This window comes from Propithecus coquereli, unplaced genomic scaffold (assembly GCF_000956105.1).
Source record: "Propithecus coquereli isolate 6110/MARCELLA unplaced genomic scaffold, Pcoq_1.0 Scaffold158, whole genome shotgun sequence".
NCBI lineage: Eukaryota > Metazoa > Chordata > Mammalia > Primates > Indriidae > Propithecus > Propithecus coquereli.
The window spans coordinates 2,430,695-2,454,581 of record NW_012140302.1 but is presented as its reverse complement, the minus strand read 5'-3'; the positions used below and the strand labels follow the sequence as shown (position 1 = coordinate 2,454,581).

Genomic DNA, 23,887 nt, shown 5'->3' with positions numbered 1-23,887 from the left:
GGGGGACCAGAGAGGCCAGGGTGCTGGTGCTCCGGCTGCCTGCTAGCTGGGTCACAGGGCGGCAGCAGCTGCCTTTCCTCCACCGCAGACCACAGTTCCTGTTGGGTGGCCCTCCTCCCACGGCTCAGCGGGAGTAGCAGCTCCCGCTGTTGTCAGTCTCTGGGCGTCACTGTCCACTTTGTCCCCTAACCATGCTTACAATCTTGTACACTGTCCCTTTGCAAAACTTTCTTCAGTTATCCTCATTGAGTACACCATCTCTTTCTTGCTGGGACCTTGACCTTGACAGAGCCTGAAAGGCCAGGATTCAAATCCCAGCTCTACCACTTACTAGATGTATGACCTTGCACACACTAACCTTGCTGAGCCTCAGTTTCATCATCCATCAAAGGGGCATAATGTCAGTGCTTACCTCCTAAAGCTGCTGTGAGGGTTCAATGAGAGAATGCATGCAAATACAGGTAAAGGGCTTATCACAGTGCTGGGCCCCTAGTAGGCACTTAATAAATAGTAACTACTTTGACTACTGCCATCTGTGCTTAACCTTTCAGACTGTGTAGGACAGATAGGGAACGTGGGAGAGAGACAGGAAGTCATGGGAGGAGGTCGGGTGAAAGAGCAACAGGGAGCAAACTGCACAAATGACTTCTGCTTTCGAAAGACCCTGGATCTACTCAGAACCGACGTTTCCACCGCGCAGAGAACTCCTGGAGCAGGCTGTGGACTGTGGGGTGGAATGGGGACGTGCGGGAGGAAGACGACCTGGACAGTCCGGCACTACAGAGACGCTGAGTGGCCCTGGCCCCAGCAGCCCACATCCTCCGTCCTTGGACCCAGTCCCAGCCCTCTTCCAGAGTCTATTTCCTTCTTAGGGACATCTGTCCTTCGCTCCCCTCCTCTCAGCCCCCCACACACAGCGTAGCAAACCTGGGGACCTGCGGCTCTGAAGGGCTCCTCCCAACTATCTGACCTCAAAAGGAAGAGACCAAGGGTGGGGAAGGAGAAAACCAACATTCATGGAGCACCCAAGTGCCAGGCACTGAGTTAGGAGCTGGGGTACAGTGGTCAAAAACAAAACAAAAAACAGACCAAATGCCGGCCCGCCTGGAGCTTCTGCTTCAATGGAACAATGAGATAGACGCTGAATGTAACAAATTATTACCATGTTAGATGAGGAATGCTATGGGGGGAAGCCAACAGGGGAGTAGGCTGAGGGCACAATCTGAATAGGGTGGTCAGGGAAGGCCTCGCCGAGAAGGTGACATTTGAGCAAAGAGGGAAGGAGAGCCACACAGATGTCTGGCAGAAGAGCCTTCTGGGCCGAAGGGACCGCAGTGCAAAGACCCCAAGGTGGAAATGTGCCTGAGGTATTTCAGGAGCAGCAGGAGACCCTGCAGCCAGTGTAGTTCGGGAGGGGAAAGAAAGGCAACGTGGCAGTCCTTGCAAGAGCCTTTTCTTTGAGCGATGTGGGAAATCATCGGTGGGTTTTGAGCAGAGGTGTGACATAAAGTGTCTTACATCCCATCCACCACTTCATTTATTCCTCCGAACTGGAACTATTGTTCCCATTGTCCATTGGGAGATACAGAGGCAGGAGGGGTGAAGTGTCTTGCGTGAGCGAGCAAAGCTAATCTATGGGGAGCCGGGGTTCAAAGCCAGGTCATTCGGACTCCAGAGTTTTTCCATCACTTCATGCTGCTCTTGTCCCATCTCTGGCCTTGTCCCTTCACCATCCCTCTCCTACCCTGGCTCTCCTCACTGCTCCTGCCCACTGCAGCCAGTAACCAAGAGGCCTGGGGATCCTGGCTGTGTCACCAGCTGTGGAGGTGGGCCACATGCTCGGCTTTTCAATCCAACGCCCAAGAAGGAAAGAATGAAAGGTGGAAAAGCCCCAAGCCCATGGTCCCCTTACCTGTCACTTCTTTGTCTCCAAAGTCTTCCGGGACAGAGGGGGTAGGTACAGCCAGCCCATGGTTTTCCTGGGCATTCTGAAAGGGACCAGAGAGAGATCAGGGGACAGGGAAAGACAGATAATTCTCAAATTGCTGCTCTGTGAGGCCATTTTATAGCTGAAAATCTGCGGTGACAGTGATGGTTGCGCAGTCTTGTGAGTATACCAGAATATAACAGGGTGCATTTAAAAAGGTGAATCTTACACGGTACAGTCAATTCTCATTATTTGTGATAGTTACTTTCTATAAAGTTCCAGTGAACACCATATAGCGCATACTGTTCCATTGCTCCTAGGGGAAATACAGGGTTAGGTTCCTGAGAGCCTCTGGTCACAACATTTCTGTCATCGGATCAATACATAACCTTGTTTTTTGTATGTTTATGTTTGAAGACACGTTAAGAAGTTTCGTTGATTCGTTAGCATTGAACTCACGGCCGACAGCACTATAACTCATGCCTAGCACGTGGATTTCCTCCGTGAGGCACATCACGGCCTCTTGCACGTAGGAACTCTAGAGAGCACCTCAGCACTATGCTTGGGGGCCATTTTAAACAGTGAAATCACCAAGAAAAAGCAAAAAGAAATATGAAAAACGTGGCGCTAAACAGAAAGAGACACAAGAAAACAAAGTGTCCTCTTGTTCAGTTGGGAACGTGTACATCAGACAACTCAAAATTCTCCTTGCTCTGTGTGTGTCCAGAAATGACCATTAATCATGAGTATTGATCCTGGAGTTACAAATAAATTTTAACCATTAGGCAAATTTGCAAATACAGAATCCATGAATAGCGAGGACTAACTGTATGTGAATTATATCTCTATTAAAAAAATAAAATAGGCTGGGCACAGTGGCTCATGCCTATAATCCTAGCACTCTGGGAGGCTGAGGTGGGAGGATCACTTGAGCTCAGGAGTTTAAGACCAGCCCTAGCAAGAGCAAGACCCCGCTTCTACTAAAAATAGAAAAATTAGCTGAGCATCATGGCGCATGCCTGTAGTCCCAGCTAGTTGGGAAGCTGAGGCAAGAGGATCGCTTGAGCCCAGGAGTTTGAGGTTGCTGTGAGCTATGCTGATGCCACTGCACTCTAGCCTGGGCAACAGAGCAAGACTCTGTCTCAAAAGAAAAAAAAGAACCTGCGGTGACTCCTCATGGATGTCCATAGGTTAAAAGTCAAACCCCTTGGCCTGGCATCCTGTTTATTCTTAGTTTTCACTAGGTATTTACAGAAAAATAAATAAAAGTGATGAACTCAAGTATTTATAATACTGCAGATACCCTTCTGATCTCTAAGCTTACCAGACCACAATGTGTTTACACAGCTGTCAGTTTGTACATACTCTTTGCATTCTATGTTTTTTATCCAAACACGTATTTTCATATGTCACGAAGTCCACACACCTGTCACTCTGAAGAGCTGTAGAGCACATCATGGTAGCTTTTCAGGTCCTCGATGACCTGGCCTCATGCTTCCCCGCCAATGTTTATTTCCCACTCGCCTGTTCCGCCCACCCTCACCCAGCGTGACGGACTCCCTCCCTGCCACCCTTTCAACTCGCACACAGAGTCCGTGCTCATCCCTGCTGCTGGCTGTTGTGGCCGTGCCTCTCTTGCCCGCCCTCCGTTTCCAATAGTATTAATAACACTCCCTGCACTGTGCTGTAAACACAGTATCTCGGTCCTACCACTCTGTAAAGAAGAGGCTATCCTCATTTACCAGATGAGCAAACTGAGGCTGAGAAACATTTTGGTAAGTTGTCTACAGTCACACACCAGTACTACCAAACCCAGGTCTGTGGAGCTCCCTCTCCTTAGTGTTTCACCTCCCTAAAATCTCTCGTCCTTCAAGGATCAGCTGCGCGCCTCTAGGGTTGATGGTATGGGGAGGCGCTAAGAGCACTGGCTTTGGATCCAGGGTGCCTGGGTTTGAATCTCAGCTCCGCTACCTACTACCTGTATGACTGTGCATGTGACTTAAGCTCCCTGTGTCTCAGTTTCCCCATCTGTGAAATGGTGATAAAAAAAGAATCTATCCATTTTAGAGGAGTTTTGATGACTAAATGATGCAATACACGAAAAGCACTTAGGCATATTATCTCATGTGACAGCTCCTGGCATGTAGTAAAAGCCCAATAAATGTTCGCTGCCGCTGTTATTACTAAGGAGCCATTGCCTGTCTACACCAGCCCACACTGACGTGCTGCTGCCCAGAGCAACCCACAGTCACGCCCCAAAAGGGGCTCTTGTTTGCATCTTGTTCCTCCATTGAGATCTGGGAGCTCTTTGGAGCCCAGGGACCATATCTTATGGCAACCCCCAAAGCTGGACACATAGTAGGCCCTGTCATTATTCACTGATGGGCTGATAGTGCTAACCCTCTGGACTTAATGGATTAATATACAAGAAGGGGCATGCAAGATAGATGTTACAGAGATATCTGTGAGACCCCTGGTTACCAAGGGCCATCTCAGAATTACTCTGGTCATTTAGGGGCAGCAAACGACTCATCCTGTTCTTAAAAAATTCTGAAGCTGGAATGGCCTTGATCCATCAACTAGACTTTTTTTCTGCCTCTACTTGAATCCCATGGCCAACAGCACACCTGTGCCTAACACTCCCCAAACCCAGTGATTCTGAACCAAGGAAAGGGACAGGAGCCCAGCCCATCACAGGTGTGTCTTCCAAGACATCCTGAGATGCACACACATGCAGATCACTGGTTGTCTAATAACCTCTATCAGATACATACACTCTGATTTTGATGAGACGGAGGCCAGGCCTTCAAAAGCCAAGGTTAAGATTGCTGATTATTTATATTCGAACATAATGGGAAAGTAGAGAGATTGGGGACTTAGTGTCAAAAGTCTGGGGTTCCATTCGTGCTCCATTTTGCCAGGAGCATGATCTTGGATGAGCAGTGGAGAGGCAGGATGGGGACAGTGATGTCATCTGTGCTCCTCCTGCGTGCCAGCCCTATACTAAGAGCTCTGCCTACGTCATCTCAAATCCCTTGACGGAGCCAGGGTGCAAATCCAGGCTTTTCACTGCACCTTTTCTACGTACCACCAAGACCCATTTTCTTCACTTATAAAATTGAGGTAGCATTTCCTACTTTGCAGGACTATTATGAGGATCAAATGAGATAATATCCCTAACCCAGGAAACGAATGCCAAGTGAAGGATGATACCTTCCAATCCTCTCCCCAAGAAGGGTGAAAAAATTGTGAACAGTCAAAGCTAAGCTCCCGGAATCCTAGCAGCACCTCCGGCTTACCCTGAGCGCTTAATGATGTGTGTGGGAGGAGGATGGGTGGACTTTATGGGCTGGAGGTAACACCGCCCTCCCCACCCTTTGATCTTAAATCGCCCTCAGAACCATTAGACTCCCAAGACCACAGGATGCGAGTCCATCTCCTGAGCAGCTTGTGACAGCAGCTTGGGCCCAGCTCTGGCGTTTTAGGTCCCTCCCCCCACACAAGGAGGTCTCATACACACCCGCCACCAACTTGCCACAGTGCTTGTGGTGCTGTGACACATCCCTCTCTGACCCTTGGGGCAGTTCCCAACGGCCAGCCTCACCTCTCCAGGAGCTGCCGGTACTGAACTGAACATAGTCTCTCTGCGTCTCCGAGCCCGCCTGGCCCCGTCCCTTCCCGCTTGCACCTGCGTGGGCTCCTGTGGCGCACTTAGCTGTCCTCTCCACTCGTGTGTACGCAGGGAAGGCAAATGCAAACGCATTTTAATCTTAGTCCCAGAAAAACACAGACTCAAGATAAATCGCTCCCCTCGCTCGCTACAGGGACGCAGGCAGCTGGCATCCCGTGCACTGGCTTGAATGGTGACGTCTTTCATCTCCATGCGTGCCGATTTCCTAACCTGTCTCCTTTAGCCTAGAGAACTGAGGGAAAGCCTCGGTAAGAAGGGAGCTTGGAGGTGACACTTAAATGCTATGCATGATCCTAGATTGGAGCCTGGTATCGGGGGTGGGGGTGTGCCGTGAAGGACACCAAGGGGTCGGTCAGGTGGCAACAAGTGCATGTAAATGGCGTATTAGATGATAGCAGCGTATCAATATTAAATTCCTGAATTTGAGAATTGCACAGAGGATGTCTCTGTTCCTAGGTAAGGCACACTGAAGTGTTTGGCAATAAAGGGACACAATGTCTCAACTTAGCCGTCAATGGTTCAGGAAGAAACTGTATTTATACACATGTACAGGGAAGGAGGGAGCAACTGAAGCACATGTGGCAAAACGTGGCAGATGTGGTGAAGGCTACAGTTCTTCATCCCCTTCCTGCAACTTTTCTGCACGCTAGTACTAGTTAAAAAGAAAAAAAAGTTGTGTACTTAATGCCACTAAACTGTACACTTTAAAACGGTTAAAATGGCAAACTTTATGTTATGTGTATCTTATAATGCAAAAGCTAAAACAAAGCAAAGACAAGGATATCAAAAGAAAAGCACTGGGGGAGACTTAGAATGTGTGCATCCACTGGACATCGGCACAGCACGTCACCTCTTTGTCCCATCCCCAAACTCCCAATCTTAACAACAGCTGCTACTTACTAGCACTTATCCTGCACCAGGTACTCTTCCAGCGCTTTCCATCTCTTAACTCATTTACTTTTCACAACAACCGGGTGAGACAGGTGCTCTTTTTGCTACCTCCATTACAGATGAGGAAACTGAGGCTCAGAGAGGTTAAGTAACTAGCCCAAGGTCCCCCAGCTAGTTATATATTACTGTCTCTCCAGGTAACTGATCATCACCCACAAACCTAGCTTGTCACCCAATTCTGCCAGTCACTTCCCAAGTCCTCCCTTCCTGCTGTCCCTCAACCTCAGCCCTTCCTCAGTCATCACTGTCCCTTACCCAGATGGACAGACCATTGCCATTGTCTCCAGATGATTCCCTAGCCCCTGCCTTGCTCCATTCTCCAAACCTGCCACCAAGATGTTCTTTCTCAAAAGCATCCCAGAGCAGGCCACTTCCCTGCTCAGAATCTTTCCATTGGTCCAGAGGATGAAATCCAAACACGTTAATATGGCATCTGAGACTTTCAGAAGCTGGACCCTCCGCAGCTCCTGCCATCTTCTCCCCCATTCGTGCCACAAATCCGGGGCTCCAGCTAGTGGTTCTTGTCTTTTTCCCACTCTGGTGTATCCAGGGAACCTGCCCACCTCATCAGCAAGTGGGCTTCTTGCAGCAATGATCGTCAGTGGGGCAGAGACCACTCCTTGGAGGGATTGTGCAGGGGTTTCAGAGGTTCTGGGGGCAGGTGAGTCGCTTGAAAACACTCTAGATGATTCAGCTACGTCTGCCTCCCTGAGAATCACTGCACCCACTTGGGATTCATCCCCATACCTTCTCAGGTCTCCACAGCCTTGCTCTTACTCTTCCTTTGCCTAGGATGCTCTTCTTTGCACAGCAAGCTCCTAGCTATCCTTTAAACCCCAGACTAAATGTCCCTACTCTATGAAGTTCTTCTTGGCAACCCCAGCCAGAGTTAATTTCTCTTCCCTATGTATTCCTCAGGCCCTATTGCATTATTATTTACTACAGTTGACATTTATTAAGTGCCTACTATGTGCAAGGCACCATTCTGAGTACTTTGCATGTAGCAACCCAGCTAGTTTTCATTGTAACCCTAAGAGGCAGGTTATTGGTTTTATTTTATAGATGAGAAAACTGAAGCACAGAGAGGCTGAGTACATTGCCCAAAGTCACACAGCTAGTAAATGGCAGGGCCAATATTGGGACCTTGGAGCCTGCTCTTTTTGCCACTACAGTATTTACTCTCATGCTTTTCCTCTAGCACAACTCCCAGCTTATTGTAGATGCCTGTAGTCTCTGCTGCCCAGCCCAGCCCGGCCTACTTGAGGGACAGGTGACGGCTGATTCTTTGTATGTGCCCAGCACATACTGGGCAGTTCAACAAATGTTTGTTGAATGAATAAGTTCCTGGGTGAGTGAATGAGTGGTAGGAAGAATACAGGATAGAGAGGAGGAAAATGTTTGGGTACCAGATCTGTTACTAATTAACTCAGAGTAGAATGACTTCCACTCTGGGCCTCAGTTTTCTGCCTCTTCTGTAAACGCTCTCCAAGGATCACTTTGACCACAGTGTTCTGCGAGTTCAGGCCCATAAGGTGTCCCTTCTGTGACTTGTCTCACCTGTGCTGTGTGGGCGGTGACCTGGACACCCTCGATGACAGGGTGTTGGGACAGACCGCAGCCGCCGCCTCCAGGTAGTTCTCTAACTCCAGAGAGGAGAAAGAGGAAGCAGGAGGAAAGTGGAGGGGCGCTGGGAGGGAGGGTTCTCGAAGCTGCTTTTCTAGGAGGTCAGGCAGTCAGGGCTGGGCTTGAAGTCACAGCTGGCCTCAGACATGGACTCTGGCTGCGGCCATCAGTTGGGAAGCTGGTGGCGTCCCAAGCTTTACACTGCCCCACCTTTGGCACTCTCGCCCTGGGAAAATGACGGACCCAGGTGCCCCAGGGTGCTGCCTGCAGGGGTTGGCATGTGCCCCGAACATACTCAGGGGAGGGGGGTGTGTGGCCCTTCAAGAGTGGCAGCCACATCAAGAGAGGGGTGGACCGACCTGTGGGCAGTGAAGCAAAGAACAGGCAAATGAGCACCTGAGCATGTGCCTGGCCGGCCGGCCTGCACGGCCTCCCTGCCCGGGCCACGGCCACTCCCTGCTCTGCCGCTGCACACAGCCCTCGCACGAGGCCTGGGGCAGAGTCCAGCCCTGGCCCTGCCAGGTGGGGAAGTTCACGAAACCGTCACTTCCTTGTCCTCACAGCAGACAACACCTAGATCCGAGACCATCCGTCACCTCCCTCACTTGCCAGACATGTACAAGCCGGCAGCCCTTTCAGTTGAAGCAGCCCTTTAGAAACCATGGCGGCCTCATGCATTGGAAAGTTCCCAGCAGTGATTAATTGGGAGGCAGTGTGGGCGGGGAGAAGCACTATTCCAGGAATATATTTATTTTCTTCCTTTTTTTTTTTCTATTCTTTTTTTCACTACATGCTAGACTTATGAGGAAATTTTCTTCCTTATACTTACCTCTATTTCTTGGTTCTTAACAATGAACTTTTGTTTCCTTCATAATTTTAAAAAAATATCCACTACAATAAATAATTTTTAAAAAATTTTTGTGATTTAGTGGAAAGAACATCAATTTTGGAGTCAGGCAGACCAGATTTGCAATCTTAACTCCATTGTCTAAAAACGATTGAGGACAGTATCTGACACATAGTCAGTGCTCAGTGAGTGTTCCCCTTTCTTGCCTTCTGAGGCTCAGTTTGCTCATCTGTAAAATGGGGATGATCCCACCTCCCTGGGGTTTGTTGTAGCATCAGAGGCCGCTGCACACCTAAAGGGGTCCTGCAGAGTAGTGCTCGAGAAAAGTTATTTCCCCCGGGTTCTGATCAAAGCTTAGTGGGTTAGCAGTGGCCCAAGTTCTCAGACACTGTGCTCTGACACAGCCCCCCAGGTTGTGTCTGTCTAGTTGGATTTGAAGAGATGGGTGCTTCCCCATGGTCAGGGACAGGTCACCAGGAATCCCCTACTGCCCTCTTGACTGCTAACATTTCAGAGTGGAGGACGAGGAAGAATAAAGGGAGGGAAGGAAGGAAGGGAAGAAAACATTCGCTGCTCAAGGATGAGGCTAGTCTCCCCTTTGCAGTTTTGGGGGTCAGAGCCTGCTGTTCGCCACCTGCTGCACCACTGAGCACTCAGGAGGGCAGGCTCACCCCACTGATGGCTCCAGCCCACCCCCCTGGCCTCCTCGTGCCTGGGACACACACATCCTCATGCCTGGGATTCCTTAGGGCCCAGCCAAGCCCCAAAGGTGGGTCACCAGGGGCTGGGCCAGTGGGCAATGCATGGTTGACCTTGGGCAGCAGCCAGCTCAGAGTCTTAGCTGCACATCGTGGAATGTGAACTTCCTTGTCCAACTCCTCCTGGAGCCTGGTCTGGGGCACCAGCCCTCGGGGTGGGGTGTGGAGTTGCAGGGCGAGCGAGATGACCTCGAGCCAGAGTTAGAACCAGGCAGGGTTGGGGGCACCACTGCGGGCCGAGGGAACAGGGGAGTGGGACCCCATCCCACCCCACCCCAGAATGAGAGCCAGTTGGGTGAAGCCCAGCCCGTTGTTCTCCTTGGCTGTGTGTGGGGGCGCTGGCTGGGATGGGGTGTGGAGGAACAAGAAAGGCCATGTGTTTCCCACAGAGCAGCTTCTCTGAGGTTGGGAGCCAGTGAACATTTTATAAAAGAGCTCGATTGCTTCCCCCACACTCTGCCATAGCTCAGACCCCTCCTGAGGGCCAGAGAAGAATCTCCACTGATGAAGCCATCTTCCTCTGGACCTACCTGCCACCCCGGAACTGCCCTTAGACCAGGGCTACTCGGGCACCTGCCCTGGATCCTATACTCTGGGGGGCCCCGCTCTGGCCCCTCCCTGTGGGGCGAGGAGTCAGTAGGGTCAAGGGGACATGTCCTTGGAGCCCATACCGCCCGCTTCTAGACCCTACTCCAGAATTCCCTGCCTCAAAGGCCCTGAGCCCACGTCCAGGGCTTTTTCCCTGGTCAGTCCTCCTGCGGGCAGCTCAAGCTGGGGATGCACATCCATGAGTCGGGGGAGGCTAAGGGACGGCTGCTGGTGGGTAAGGACGAGGGTGGGTAAGGCGGATGGAGCTTTGGGGGCTCAGGCTGTGAGTGGGGAGCTGGCGGGTAGAGAAGGGGTGGGCTGTGGTGGGGGTGGGAGCTCCACTTGTCCTCGCAGTGGCAGGCCGCTGACGCCTCAACCCCCAAACGTATGGAGCACCCTCGCCCCATGACCCCTCGCCCTAGCATCACCCCCGTGCATCAGTCCAAAGCCATTCGTGACTGCCTTTCTTGGCTCACCCTAAGGGGCTCAAATCCCAGTTAAGCTGAGCTCCCGGGAGGCAGAGAGACAGAGGGAGGGTCCGGAGTAGGTGGGGCTTCCTGCCCGAGCCAGGGCCAGGCCTGTCTGACTCAGAGGGTGGGGTGACTCAGGCAGCTCTCACCGCCCTGGCACCCCTGGGGACCTGCCTGGCCAGTTTTCCCATATTTGCCACACTGGCATTTAATTTTTAATTCCTCAATGCATCACCCTGGAGATGGTTTGATTCAGGCTGGGGAGGGCAGGCAGGAGCCCCAGAGAAAAGCACAACCCTCCTACCCACCGTCTATCAGCTCAGCTCTAAGAAGCAGAGGGACAGGCTCTGGCTTGAACTCTGGTCCCGGTTTCCACTTGGAAGTGGAAAAAGGATCGTTGCTCACGGAGCCCAGGCCTCCGGTGGTATGGACAGGGCTGGCCCGGGGAGTAGGCCTGGTCTTGTCTCTGCTTCTGTTGAGCTGTGTGCCCGTCCCCTCCCTGGGCCTCAGTTTCCTCATCTCGATGACCGCTGTGGTCCTTCCCAGCTCTGACTTGGTGGTTCTCCTCCAGCTCCTCAGGGCTCCCCAGTAGGAAGGTGCGGCGGCCCCGGTGCTGGAATGCCTCCCTTGGCAGAGGCAGAAGCAGAGCTCGAGGAGGGGTCGGGGGCCTGGCTTCTTCGGGGATCCTCCAGGGAGCTGACCACGCCTCCTGCCCTTCCATTAGGGAGTCATTTTAACCCAGAAAGTCACGGCTGGGGAGACCCTTGGCGACCATCCAGTGTGACCCCCACTGATGGACGAGGAGCCTGAGGCCCATGGGGAGGAAGGGCTTGGCCCTCAGCTACCCCACAGCCCGGTGGCAGAGCTGGGACTGGTGCCAGCTACGCAAGGAGCAATCCCAGGTCCCGGCCCGGCCACTGAGGGATCCTGGGGTCCTCTTCACAGCTGGCCTTTGGCCCCTGGGCGCCTGAGGAAGCGTTTCTTAATCCTCAGCACCTTCAGCACCAGCAGAGTGAGGGCGCTGCAGCGACGGGGCAGAAGCGCCTGTCTTTGCCCTCCCCCTCCTCATCTTGTCCCCTCCTCTCAAACCCCGTCCCCTGCCAGGCTCGTGTAGGGCACTGACAGGGAGGGTACGTTCAGAACATGGCCCAGGCCCAGATGGAGCCCAAAGTCCCTTGCGGGAACTGTCATCTGGCTTCTGGGGCGCTGCCGCCTCACGCCTCCCCTGCCCCCAGGCAGCCTGACCTGGGAGGGGCCCTCTGAATGCGGGAAGAGAGGACAAGGAGAGGCAGGGCCTGGCCAGCTAGGACAGTATCAGGCAGGGCTCAGGCATCAGCCCAGCTCCGCACGCACCCCAGCGGCTGGGCTGGGGGACAGGGTGTGTGCGTGTGAACCCACACCCACACAGAGCTCTGTCCTCCCTCTTCTCCCCGTTCACTGCCCCCTGCCCCTGCTGGAAGGAAGCAAAGGACCCGGCCCAGAGCCCAGGGGAGAGGAGCCAGGTGGTCAGCAGGAGAGAATCAGGCTGCTGGCTTGATTCTGCCCACCCAGGAGCTGGTGACGAATGATGCTGGGGCTACTCTGTACCTTGTAACCTGAATTAGCAGCATAGAACCGTCCCCGAGATATGGGCCATCAGGCCAAGGGTTCCTAATCTAAAGGTACTTCATGGATGGGCTCCTGGGGGTTCGAGAGTCCTTTGCCGAAATTGTGCAAAACCACATGTATGTGGCCGAGGTCTCATCATGGTCTCAAAGGGGTCTGTGATCTAAAAGAGGCAAGAGACCTCCTGCCTGGGAGGCCCTGCTGCCAGACGGGGATTCAGACAGGCACACAGGGGAGGAGGAAGTCATTCTGCTGGCTGGTCCAGGGAGGGGAAGAGAAAACCTTCTGGGTAGTGGAGACGGTAGGATGGCCTGAATAGAACTGGGAGCCTGGAGCCAGGTCGCAGGGCTCAAAGCCTGGCTCTGCCACTTACAAGTTGTGTGGCCTTAAGCAAGATACGCCTGCGCTCTGCGCATCGGTTTCTCCCTGTGCGGAAGGGGGATGGATGTGGCTCTGTTAGCACATGAGATCCACCTGGAAGGGTGCCTGGCGCACGGTGGGAGCTGTGCCACTGGAGGGGACCGGCAAGCGGCTCCCCCCGCCTCTCCTCGGTCAGCCAGTTCTGGCCTCTGTAATGCGAGGCTGGTGTGGACCTGACCAGGCCCCTCTCAGCTGATGGCTCACCATGTGTCCATTCCCCGGCTGTCACCAGTGAGGGGGCCACAGTGTGTTGGGGAAAGGCCCCCATCTCCTGGGACTGGCTCTGAGGCCCGTCTAGAAGGACTGCTCCCAGGAGGCATTTCCCGAGGAGGGCCCAGAACTCCAGCCTGACCAGCCAGCCGGCCCACACCAGGGGCCCCTGAGTCTTCTGCCAGGCCCGCCCGGGGTCTGTGCAGCTCCAGATCCCGTTCTGAGCAAGCCCGAGGGGACAGGATGAGAGCAGAAAGGCTAGGACTTGCCCTGGTCTTTGAGGAGCCCCCAGTGGGTGGCTGGGTGGAGATATAGGATACCTGCCCATTAGGATAAACTCAGCTGTGCCCACATTAACCCTTTAGTTGCTGCCTTTTGGGGTGGTCCAGATCTGGGGGAGGGGCCAGGACAGCAGGAGCCACTCAGAGGCAACAGCAAGTTCTACTCTGTAGGTTTTGTATTTCAATATTTTAGCAACCAGCACAGGTACAGGTGTGTCAACTCTGGGCTCATACCACTGTGATTTTGAATATATGTTTTGGGGGTAGGTAAGGGGAAATAGAATATCTCAAAATTATCTCATCTGCCTTTATGGGTGCAATGACCCCCATAATAGTTATATATATCTCTGGAAACAAAGTTAGGGGCTGACTTATTTGTTTCATACCTTTTTGTTGTTGGTGTTGTACTTTCTATATTTATTGGTAATGTCCATGAATTGCTTTTATGAGTAGAAAATAAATTATTTAAAGTTATATTCCTAGAGATCTGTGTGCTCAGCCCTCCACACAGAGGCGTTGGAGATGCCACAGGAGAATGTAAAACACTACCCGACCCATCTAGAATCTTGGGGTCTGCTTGGTGAGGTTGGGCAAATCCGAAAACATCGGTGATGGAGAGCGGGAGGTGGTTGTGCCAGGCAGTGCTGGGCAGCGTGTGTGGGTACCCAGGACCAAGGTGTGGTGCCATGAGGTCTAACAGGCCCCGAGGGCTCAGACCAGGACTAGGAGCCTTGCCCGTCTAGGCAGCACAAACCCTCATGGAAGTCTGACGATGCGGTGACCCCAATGACAGTGTCGTCTTACCCAGGGCCCAGGTCTGATAGTGAGGAGTGAGCCTAGACTCTGGGAAGCTGGCTGTTTAGACTCTAGATCTCGGCTGTCCCGTACAGCAGCCACTGGCCCCAAGTGGCTTTCGAATGCTTAAAATGTCAGAAGTGGGATGTGCTACGTGTGTAGTATACCAGATTTTGAAGACTTAGTGTAAAAAAAAGAATGTAAATATCTCATTACTATTTTTTTCTGATTGCTGTTTTTATACTAAATGTTGAAATGATAATCTTTTGACTATAGTGGGGTAAGTAAGATATATTATTAAATTTATTTTACATTTTCTTTTTATTTTTAATGTAGCTACCAGAAAATCTTAAATTACATATAAGGATTACATTATATCTCTGTTGGTCAGCACTGATGTAGAATGTCCCAGAAAACCCAGGAATTCTCATCGCAGAAAGCAGAACCAGTCATAGAGTAGTTAGTTGTTTTGGTCTTTCTCCCTTGTCAAAGAATTATAGCCCAACCACAGCCTCTAGAGGGGAGTTTTAGTTTCCTGTAGTTTTGGACCCATAAAGAGATCCGTCCCAAATGCCTCCTCCCAAGGGTCAGTGCTATTTGTCTTACGAGGCAGCTCAGGTGTCCCCTCTTCCAGGAAGCCCTCCTTGACTACCCATTAAGGCTGGATGGGCTGTCCCTGCTCTGGCCTGTGTTCTAACAGTCTAGTTGCTCATTCCTGCAGTGGGCGGGGGGCTCCTTGGGAGCTGCAGCAACTGGCTCAGTCATCTCTGCATCCCAGCACCTAACGCAGGCCTTGGCACGAAGCAGACAGCCATCAGCGATCGTGGAAAATGAACTTATTTAACTGGATGTACCCACCGCTGTGTCACCTCTGCACACAACTTCTCCATAGCCTCTCCTAAGGGTTTCAGCCACAGAGGAGCTGCCAGCCCTAATCCCAGACTTCCTCCCATGAGCCTTGGCCATGCCTCCTTCCTGTAGCCGCCCTGGGTTGGCATCAGGAAGGAAGGGAATGGACAGAGGGTGACGTCCACTCAGGCCAGGGCAGGTGGGGCTGCTTCCTCTGTGGCAGGCGAGGTGTCCCCACCCAGAGAAGACCCTCAGAGCCCAGAGCAGAACCGTACTCACCAGCGGAAGGAAGGTCAGCAGGGGCCGGACTCGGGGCCGAGCTTTCAGCGTGGCTGTTCCTGACTCGCTCACCGTGTTAAAGCGATTGTCTCCATAGTAGATCCCATCTAGAGGACACAAGGGAGGGGAGACCATGAGCTGGAGATCGAGGGCGGCCGGCCAGCCGAGTCTAGTCTGCCCTTCAGTTCCCAATGAGGAAACCCAGCGTTGCCCCGTTTGACTGAGCTAAGCACCTCTCATGTAATCAGATCCTACGGATGGGGTGTGTGCTAACGGACCCGCTGCAGTGGCATCATGGGAGGGAGTCGGTGTTTCTGGGGCTTTCAGACCCCAGCAGCCATTTCTCTCCTCCTCACTCCCCACTTCCAAGTCCAGAGCCTTCTCTCCCACAGCAAGTCGTCACTCCTGTTGGGGCCCTGGGAGCTTGGCCAAGGCCCCAGCCAAAGCTTATCTCTGAGAGAGGGAGGAAAACAAACCGGCTCTTCTTTCAAGTGTTTGCATTGCTAATCTGAAACAAGCAGAGTGCCCCCAGTGGTCCATACCCCATCTTCTGGACTCCTCAATTCAAGACTTCTCTGGCCACCAAGCCACCCACGGTTGTGTGCATGGCTTTGTTTGATGCACCCTTGAGAGCGGAGCAGAAAGAGTGGGGCAGTAGGGTCAGTGTAACCTAGTTACAATCCCAGCTCTACCACTGAGAGCTGAATCTCTTTGGGCCTCAGTTTTCCCATCTGTATGATGGGAATGATGATAGTGCCTTATAGGACTGTTGTGAGGAGCAAGTGTGGCCAGCACATAGTAAGTGCTCAACAAACATGGCTCCTTCCCCTGGAAGAAGATGATATGAAGGACCTTCCTCTTCCTCCAGTTTTTGGGCTGCTCTACCACAGGGGGGAGGTGTGAGGAGCCATTCGCCCTTTCTCAACTCTGTCAGGATCCTTGATACGCATTGATAAGAATTTCACATTCCCTTGGCAGGGATCTCTGTGGGCCTCCTGCTGTGTGGGTCGTGAGCAGGGAGGGCTTTCAGCCACTTAACAGGGGGTGAGGGACTTTCTCCTCCTCTATAGCCAGAGAGGAAAGAGAAGAAAAGTCAAAATTCCAATTGGCCAGAGTCCTACTAACTGGAACGGTGAAGTAATCGTGATTACTTTTCCCCTAGCAAGTGACTTTAGGAATAAATTGCAAAAAAAGCCGAATGATTTATTCACAAGAGACTGGCTTGTCAGGAAGTTCCTGGGATCAGAACACATCCATCCCAAATTCTTACACCTTTGCCACAGCCCTCCAGGTGGGGATCTAGGCTTTGGCTGTGACAGGGAGGCTCCTGGGAGTGTCCCAGCAACTGCAGGCGGAGTCCTTTGTGTGCTGCTCTCCCAAGGCAGAAAGTTGGCTGGGACATTCAAGATTTTCCACCTCTCAGAAAGGGGCCCAAACGGCGGGTTCTCTGTGTGCTCCACGTGTCCCCGGGAACTCCAGTTCCTAGCAGTGCCCTGCCCCGTGCATTCTGGACAAACATGATTGCCCAGTCCTGGTTGCCAGCTCCATGCCTGGGGCTGCAGGGCACCGATTGGACGGGGGCACGAGGGACGGGAGCTGTAAGAGTGCAGATTTGGCGCAATCAGAAACAGCAGAAGTAGCACACACCCAGCAGCCACCACTAAAGCCCTCCGATTCCCTTACTTCCAAGAGTCTGCGTGTTGACGGCAGGATCTCCTGGGACATTCTCCAGCCAGCACTGTGTGGATGCCAAGGCCCTAGATCTGATGTGATCTGGCTACCTGGGCCCTTAATGGGACTGGGGGTGGGGTGGGGATTACCACAGGGACTGGGTGAGAGCCACGCTCCTAGGCAGACGCTCTAATTATTTTATTTAATCTCTGCACCAGTGCTGGGGTTTAGGGAACCGCCTTTCCACAGTTGAGTTGCGGTCATATTAATGGCCACTATTATTGTATGCCTAGGAGCTTTAGAAGTGTGATAGCTGAGTGACCTGGCAAGGGTGATTACTGTCAGGGTAATAATAATAAAAGGTAAAACTTACTGAGCACTTTTAAGGGCACTGTTCTAAGCATCTTACACGTTATTAATTCATTCAGTTCTCTAAACGGCCCCATGCGAATTGGTATGGTCATTATTGACAGATGAGGAAACTGAGCCACGAGAAGGTCAAATAACTTGCCCGGAGCCTCTCTGTGAGTGTTGAAGCCAGGGTCTTCTGGAAGGGCCACTCTAAGCCACTGCACACCTTACCCCGCAAAGGGAAGAATCATCACCCCACCATTTACAGGACTCAGGCGGAGGATGGGGCGTGAAGGGCGGGGGTGCTGTTTGGGGTAGGGAAGGCTCTGCTCTGGCCAAGGAGCGGTGCTGGGCAGTGGCGGGAGGGGAAGCAGCTTGCCCAAAGCCATGCTGGTCACGACAGGGCCAGATCTGAGCTGTGGCCGTCTGACCCCCAAGCCGGCGTTCTAACCACCTCACAGATCCATGAGTCAGCCCTGACTCCCAGGCACTGTCGTTTTGTTTGGCTTGTGGTTGTTTTAAGCAGGGGAACCTTTCTAAGAATACAATTGTTCACTATAAAACATGTAGAAGGGAGTAGCTGTGGTCAGCAGGGGTGGAAGCCCAGGTGGCTTCCCTCCCCACGGGGCACCTCTGGGAAGTCCAGTTTGGTTTCCCAGTGCTAAGACGTGTGTCTAGGAATCGGGGACAGCAATGTGACGACGGAAGCAGAGTCAGAGCGATGTGATGTGAGAAGGCCTCCACCCAGCAGCCACGGTGGGCTTTGAAGATGGAAGGGGCTGCCAACCAAGGAATGCAGGCAGCCTCTAGAAGCTGGAAAAGGCGAGGAAATAGGTTCTCCGCGGGAACCTCCAGAAAGGAACAAAGTCTTGCCAACATCTTAATTTAGTCTGTTTAGCCTGCGCCAGAGTTCTGACCTACGGAGTTGTAAGAGAATAAATTTGTGTTGTTTTAAGCTGAAAGAAAGAAGGAGAAAGAAAGGAAGGGAGGAAGGGAGGAAGGAAGGGAGGAAGGAAGGGAGGGAAAAGAAAGAAAAGAAAAGAAAAGGAAGAAAGAAAAGAAAGAAAAGGAGAGGAGGTGTGGCTAGAACCTGGCAGACTCTCCTGGCACACCATTAGGCGAGGTGTGCGTGGCCACCCCGATAAGCTAGGTCCTCCAAGGGCTCAAGGTCGGGGCTGGGGCTTTCCCAGCCTCAAGGTCAAGGCCCAAAACAAGCAGAAGGACAATAGAGTGCAACCGTGGGGAGTTTCCTGTGGCAGTGATGAGCTCTGCTCAGATTTCAGTGTCGGGGATGATACAGAATGGGCCTCCTGAGGGGCAGCCCCCTCCGCAATCGAGGAGATGAGGGCTAGGAATGCCCTGGTGTCGCTTCGGGGAGGAGGAGGTGAAGGGGGTGTCTGGAGAGGAGGCTGGATGATTTGCCCTGGGAATGAGACTGCTCAATCAGAAAGAGGGGCCCTACCCCAGTGTCTCGTCCACTCTGAACAGTGCGGATTCCTCGTGTCTGCCTTTGCACGGGAAGGGTTCTGAGGATCTCAGGGGTTTTATGCTCGTCACACGCATGGATCAGAGAGGCAGCGCTGGGACAGCCGGGTGGGATTCGGAAGGGTGGGAAGGTGAGGGAGCTGCCCTCAGAACCAGAAGCTTCCAGAAAAAAGGAGCATCTTCCAGAGAGCCCTGGGGCAATTCCAGCAGCCAGGAAGCCTTGTGACACCCCAGGAGCGGACTCTGAGCAGGGCCTGAGCCCCGGATGGACCACAGCACTGTCAGGTTACACACTGAAGCCTCTCTGACAGAGTCACCTGCAAGCGATGCAATGATGACACAGGAGGAGATCCAGGTCTGCCTCCATTTACCCAAACCTGATCGTTAAAGCAATCCGCACCGTCCCCCACAGTTACATCCTCCTCATGACAGGAGTGTGTGCCGGATTCCTCTAGATTTTCTCCCTCAACATTTCTCCTTCACATATCGATGGGGAATGAAGGAGGGCCTCAGCTTTAATTTATACTCCCTTGAGGATCTGGGTTGCAAAAATACCACCTGACGTCCAAAAACTTGTTTTAAAAACAATTCTTGGTGCCAAGCAGGTGGGCTTCACCTCAGATTTGAACGGGGGGACAGGCAGCTCCCCTCCTGCCCCTTCTCTCTGGGAGAACCTGGCCCTGTCATAGGCCTGAGGGGTAGTTGGGCTGTGGCTGGCTCTGCCCAGGCCAGAAGCACCCGGCAGAAGGACAGCTCCTCATCTGGGGGGGAGGCGGGACATTGGGCGGTCAAGGCTATGGGTTCAGAGCCCAGCCGAACTTGGGTTCCAGTCCCTGCTCCATCACTTAACTGTGGAGCCCTGGGAGTGTTACTAGATCTCTCTGAGGCTGTCTCCTCTTCTTTGCAAATGGTTCCTCCCAGTGGGCTGGTGTGAGCCTGAATGAGATAGTGTACAAAATGTGAGCGCAGTGCCTAACAGATTATTCGTGCTCAGTAATTAAGAGGGCTGGTTATTGTCACCATCATTATTACATCATATCATCATCATCATCATCGCTCTCTCTCTCTCTCTGCCCCACTTTACTTCCCTTCACCAAGAGTTTGGGCTTTGAGCTTGAATCCAGTGTGTCACTTGCAAATCGTGGCAAGCACCTGTACCCATAGGGGAGCGCCACCGGGAGGCCGGCGGCCCTTTACTTTCTTGTCAGGGGTCGCTCTGAGTCCTGACGCTCAGGGCTGGTCCCAACCGCCCTCTTTGCAGATAGGGAGAGTTGGCCAGAGTGCAAGGGGCTGGAGCAAGGTTGCCACGCAGTGGCGGTGCCAGGGGTGAAGCAGGGCCCCAACTTGCAGTGCGGGGCTCCAGGCACAAGCGATGCAGTGCCTTGCACGTGGCACCTGGCTGCCTGCCGCTCCCCAGACAGGCAAACCTGGCTCTCTCAGCCTGGGGTAGGGTGTGTGTTAAACGTGGGAGGGGACAGGGCCAGCTCCGGGCCAGTGGAGGGCTGGGCACAAGCTGCCGCCTGATGCCCAGCCCTTCTTCCCTCCCTTTCTCCCCCAGAGGGGGCGCCTCACTGAGTCTTCTGCATTTCTTTTCTCACAGAGTTCAGGATTGGGGTTTGGGTTTTTTTTTTTTTTGAGACAAAGTCTCCCTCTGTCACCCCAGGTAGAGTGCTGTGGTGTCAGCCTAGCTCACAGCAACCTCAAACTCCTGGGCTTAAGCGATCCTCCTGCCTCAGCCTCCCGAGTAGCTGGGACTACAGGCCCACGCCACCAGGCCCAGCTAATTTTTCTATTTTTAGTAGAGACGGAGGTCTCGTGCTCAGGCTGGTCTTGAACTCCTGAGCTCAAGCGATCCTCCCGCCTCGTCTCCCAGAGTGCTAGGATTACAGGCGTGAGCCACTGTGCCCGGCCAGAGTTCAGGATTTGAAGCCTGGTAACATGTTCTTCCTCCCCGGCCCTAAAGCTGCCCATGGATCCACGGAGGTCAAAGTCAAAAAGATTCCGAGACAGTTATTTAGCCCTTTTCCCCAAATACTAGATAGGGCCAAACTGGAGAGATAATTTGATAATACTTAAATGTCTCCCGTCTAGTAGGCATGTATTATGAGCTAGACACTCACTATTCTAAGCCCTCACAACCCTGTAGGAGAAGTACCTTTATTATTCCCAATATGCAGATGAAAAAACTGAGGCTTAGAGAGGTTAAGTCCAAGGCCCCACAGCTCATGCGTCAAGGGGCCAGGGCTCACCCAGGCACCCTGACTCTGGAGTCTAATTCCCTCTGGTCACAGCGAGCCCCACAAGGAAAGAATGTAGGAATCTAGGGTCTCTTCCCTTGGTCTCTTGTTTTCTCAGAGTGGGATTTCAAAGTCGGCGAGGCCTAGAGGGCAGCAAGTGGACCTGGGAATCCTGTCTGGGTTCACATCCCAGCTCCTCCACAGAACACCTGAGAGCTTTGGGCACTGTTGAAGGCTCAGTTTCCCCACCTGTAAAATGGGGATAATTACTCCTTCTTTGCAGGAAGCCTCCCTAAATCAGGGCAGGGGAGGGAAAGCAGCTATCAGGGGTGGGAGGAGGGGTTTAATGACGGTGTGGGGCCTTGAATTGCCGGGAGCCCCTAGACGACCTCGGGAGTACTGGCTACAGGCCTAATTTGATTCCAGGGACTTGGGAGGGGAGGGGCTTTAACTTGGGGAGTTTGTTGCCTTGACCCAGAGTGACCCAGAACCCTAAAGCAGACCTCACCCTACTTCTACCCCACTGTCGATGTAGAATGGGGTACTGTGCAGTGAGGTACAAGCTGGGGCATCCAATCATCGGCTACTAGGGGAGCCCTGCCTTTCCGGGAAGCAGCAGGGGCAGCTCCGTGTGAGTGTAACCCACAAATGGCATTAATGAGGCCCTTCCTTGCTAATTAGCAGGTCCACATGACAGGAGCCTGAAAAGGCCAGTTTGTCCCAGCAAGCCCCAGCAGGCCTGACCTGAGCACCAGAGACAGGCTCCGTCCAAGGACAGAGGGGACAACGGAGGTTGGGCTGGGGTGGAGGGGAGGAGGGGCAGGGAGCCACAGAGTAGGGGAGAAGGGAATAGGAAGGCAAGAACCTTGGGGCAGGGCAGCTCAAAGGACCCCCAGTGTGGAGACTGAAAGGGGAAGAGCACAGCAAACAGGACCCTCTACTTCCTGGCCAGGACTTGCTACTACTCCCAGCGTGTGACTAGTGGAACGACTTCGCCAGGAACTTGTGGGAAACGCAGGCTCTCCCTCCACTCAAATCTACCGCATCACAGTCTGATCTTAACAAGACCCCAGGGGACTGGATGCACTTTGATGCTTGAGCGCCCCTGAGCTGGAATGACTTCGAGTTCTTGGACCTCTCTGAGCTTTCCTTCTGAGTCTTTCCTCAGTTGAGGAAACCTCAGTTGAGAAGACGTACGTAGTTGTTAGCACAGAGCCTGCTTCGATAAATGGTAGCTGCTAATAATAATGGTATTATTGTTATTAATTTATTGGCTGGTCTTGTAGACAAAATAGTTGGAGGGAAAATTTACTGGCTGGGGGAAAAGGGGAACCCTGTAGCTGGTCTGCAGGGGTCAAGGGAGGGCCTGGCTTTCTGGAATTGAACTAGAGCGACAGGAGGAGCTTATATAGATAATGAGGCAGCAGAGAGGGTGTGTGTGTGTGCGCTGAACTGCCGGCAAACCATGGCACACCTCCAGGGGACAGGGGCAAACAAAAGTCTCCTTCACGCCCCTGCAAAGCACAGGTCAGCTTTGGGTAGGCTGGTGCCAGCCCAGCCCTGGCCGGAGACATGTGCCGGGCTCTGGGGGTTTATGGCTTCCCACTCTCTAGCCTGGCCTGAGGCACAAGGTCTGGGGCCCCAGGAACAGGAACATCAGACAGACTGTCAGTCACCCTAGGGAGCACAAGGGTGCTTCCGATAAGGAGTTGACCACATTCTTTCCACGTTTATCTAGAACCTCCTGTGTACCCTGCAGGGAGTCCTAGGGGAAAGAGCCACCCAGCTTCAGGTGGGGAAGGAAATCCCAGGATCCTCAACTCTTCCTGTAAGAAAGGATTACCTAGGAGCTGGTTAAAAACCCAGAGCCTGGGTTCTAGCCCAGCGCTTCTGACTTCCTGTGCCTGAGGTGGGACTTCCTGTGCCTGAGGTGGGACTCTAGGAATCTGCATTTTAAATAAGTGTCCCAGGTAGTTGTGCCGAAGTGGCTTTATGTTTGGAGGAACAAGGGTGTCCCATTGCTGGGGTGGGGTGCAGTGAGGAGTCCTGAGTGACTGGAAGCTTTGTCTCAGCAGCGGCCCCAGTCCCTTATCTTGGGATTTGCAAAGATCCACATCTCTGTTTTCTTATGCATTTAGAAGACAATCGTGTGGCCTTTTAAGACCCTTGCTTGGGCTGGGAGAGGGCAGAAAGGCTTAATTAGGATTGCAATTGCATTTAGTGAAGTCCTCCTAATTACTGGACTACGTGTTAGGGAAATTCTTTAAAGACAAATTTACCTGTCACCAGCTTCATGTGACTGTTTGCATTTTACCCGCTGCACCCAACCTACCCTGTGCAAACAGATTTGTACATGGCTGTGGCCAGAGCCCAAGCAGTTGGTTACTCCTTAACTCCCTCACACACCCCTGCATTGATTTCCCCTTTTCATCCCATGGCCTGATCTCCAGCAGCTAGATAACGCCAGCAACTCACCCCAGGCTTGAGGGGAATGTCACGGACTCAGCTGCCCTATGGAACTCTAATCTCCACCTCTTCGAGACTTTTAAAATGGCCTCTTTGTGCCTCAGTTTCCTCTGGTCTACAGCAATGTAGGAAGAGGAACCAAAGTGTTGGGAATTACCTGATAATAATAAATCATGCTTTAGAGCAGGAGTCAGTAAATTTTTTCTGTAAAGGGCTAGATAGTAAATATTTTAGGCTTCGCAGGCCATACAGTCTCTTTTGTAGCTACTCAACTTTGCATGAAAGCGACCATAGACCATATGTAAATGATGGGCATAGTTGGTTATGTTCTAATAAAATTTTATTCACAAAAACAGGCCATGGGCCAGAATGGAGCCAGGGCC

The 23,887-nt window shown here is 52.6% G+C and overlaps 1 protein-coding gene across 1 annotated transcript in view; it reads right to left on the bottom strand.

The window, feature by feature from the left end:
• The window catches only part of LOC105807423 (chromosome unknown open reading frame, human C6orf132), a 34,163-nt gene that overhangs the window by 4,849 nt on the left and 5,427 nt on the right, over positions 1 to 23,887 (bottom strand). Inside the window, exons 2-3 of the mRNA XM_012640802.1 lie at positions 15,295 to 15,401; positions 1,913 to 1,988 (exon numbers count right to left, since the gene is read on the bottom strand). Coding sequence (XP_012496256.1) covers positions 1,913 to 1,988; positions 15,295 to 15,401 — 183 coding nt within the window. The remainder of the gene's footprint in view (positions 1 to 1,912; positions 1,989 to 15,294; positions 15,402 to 23,887) is intronic.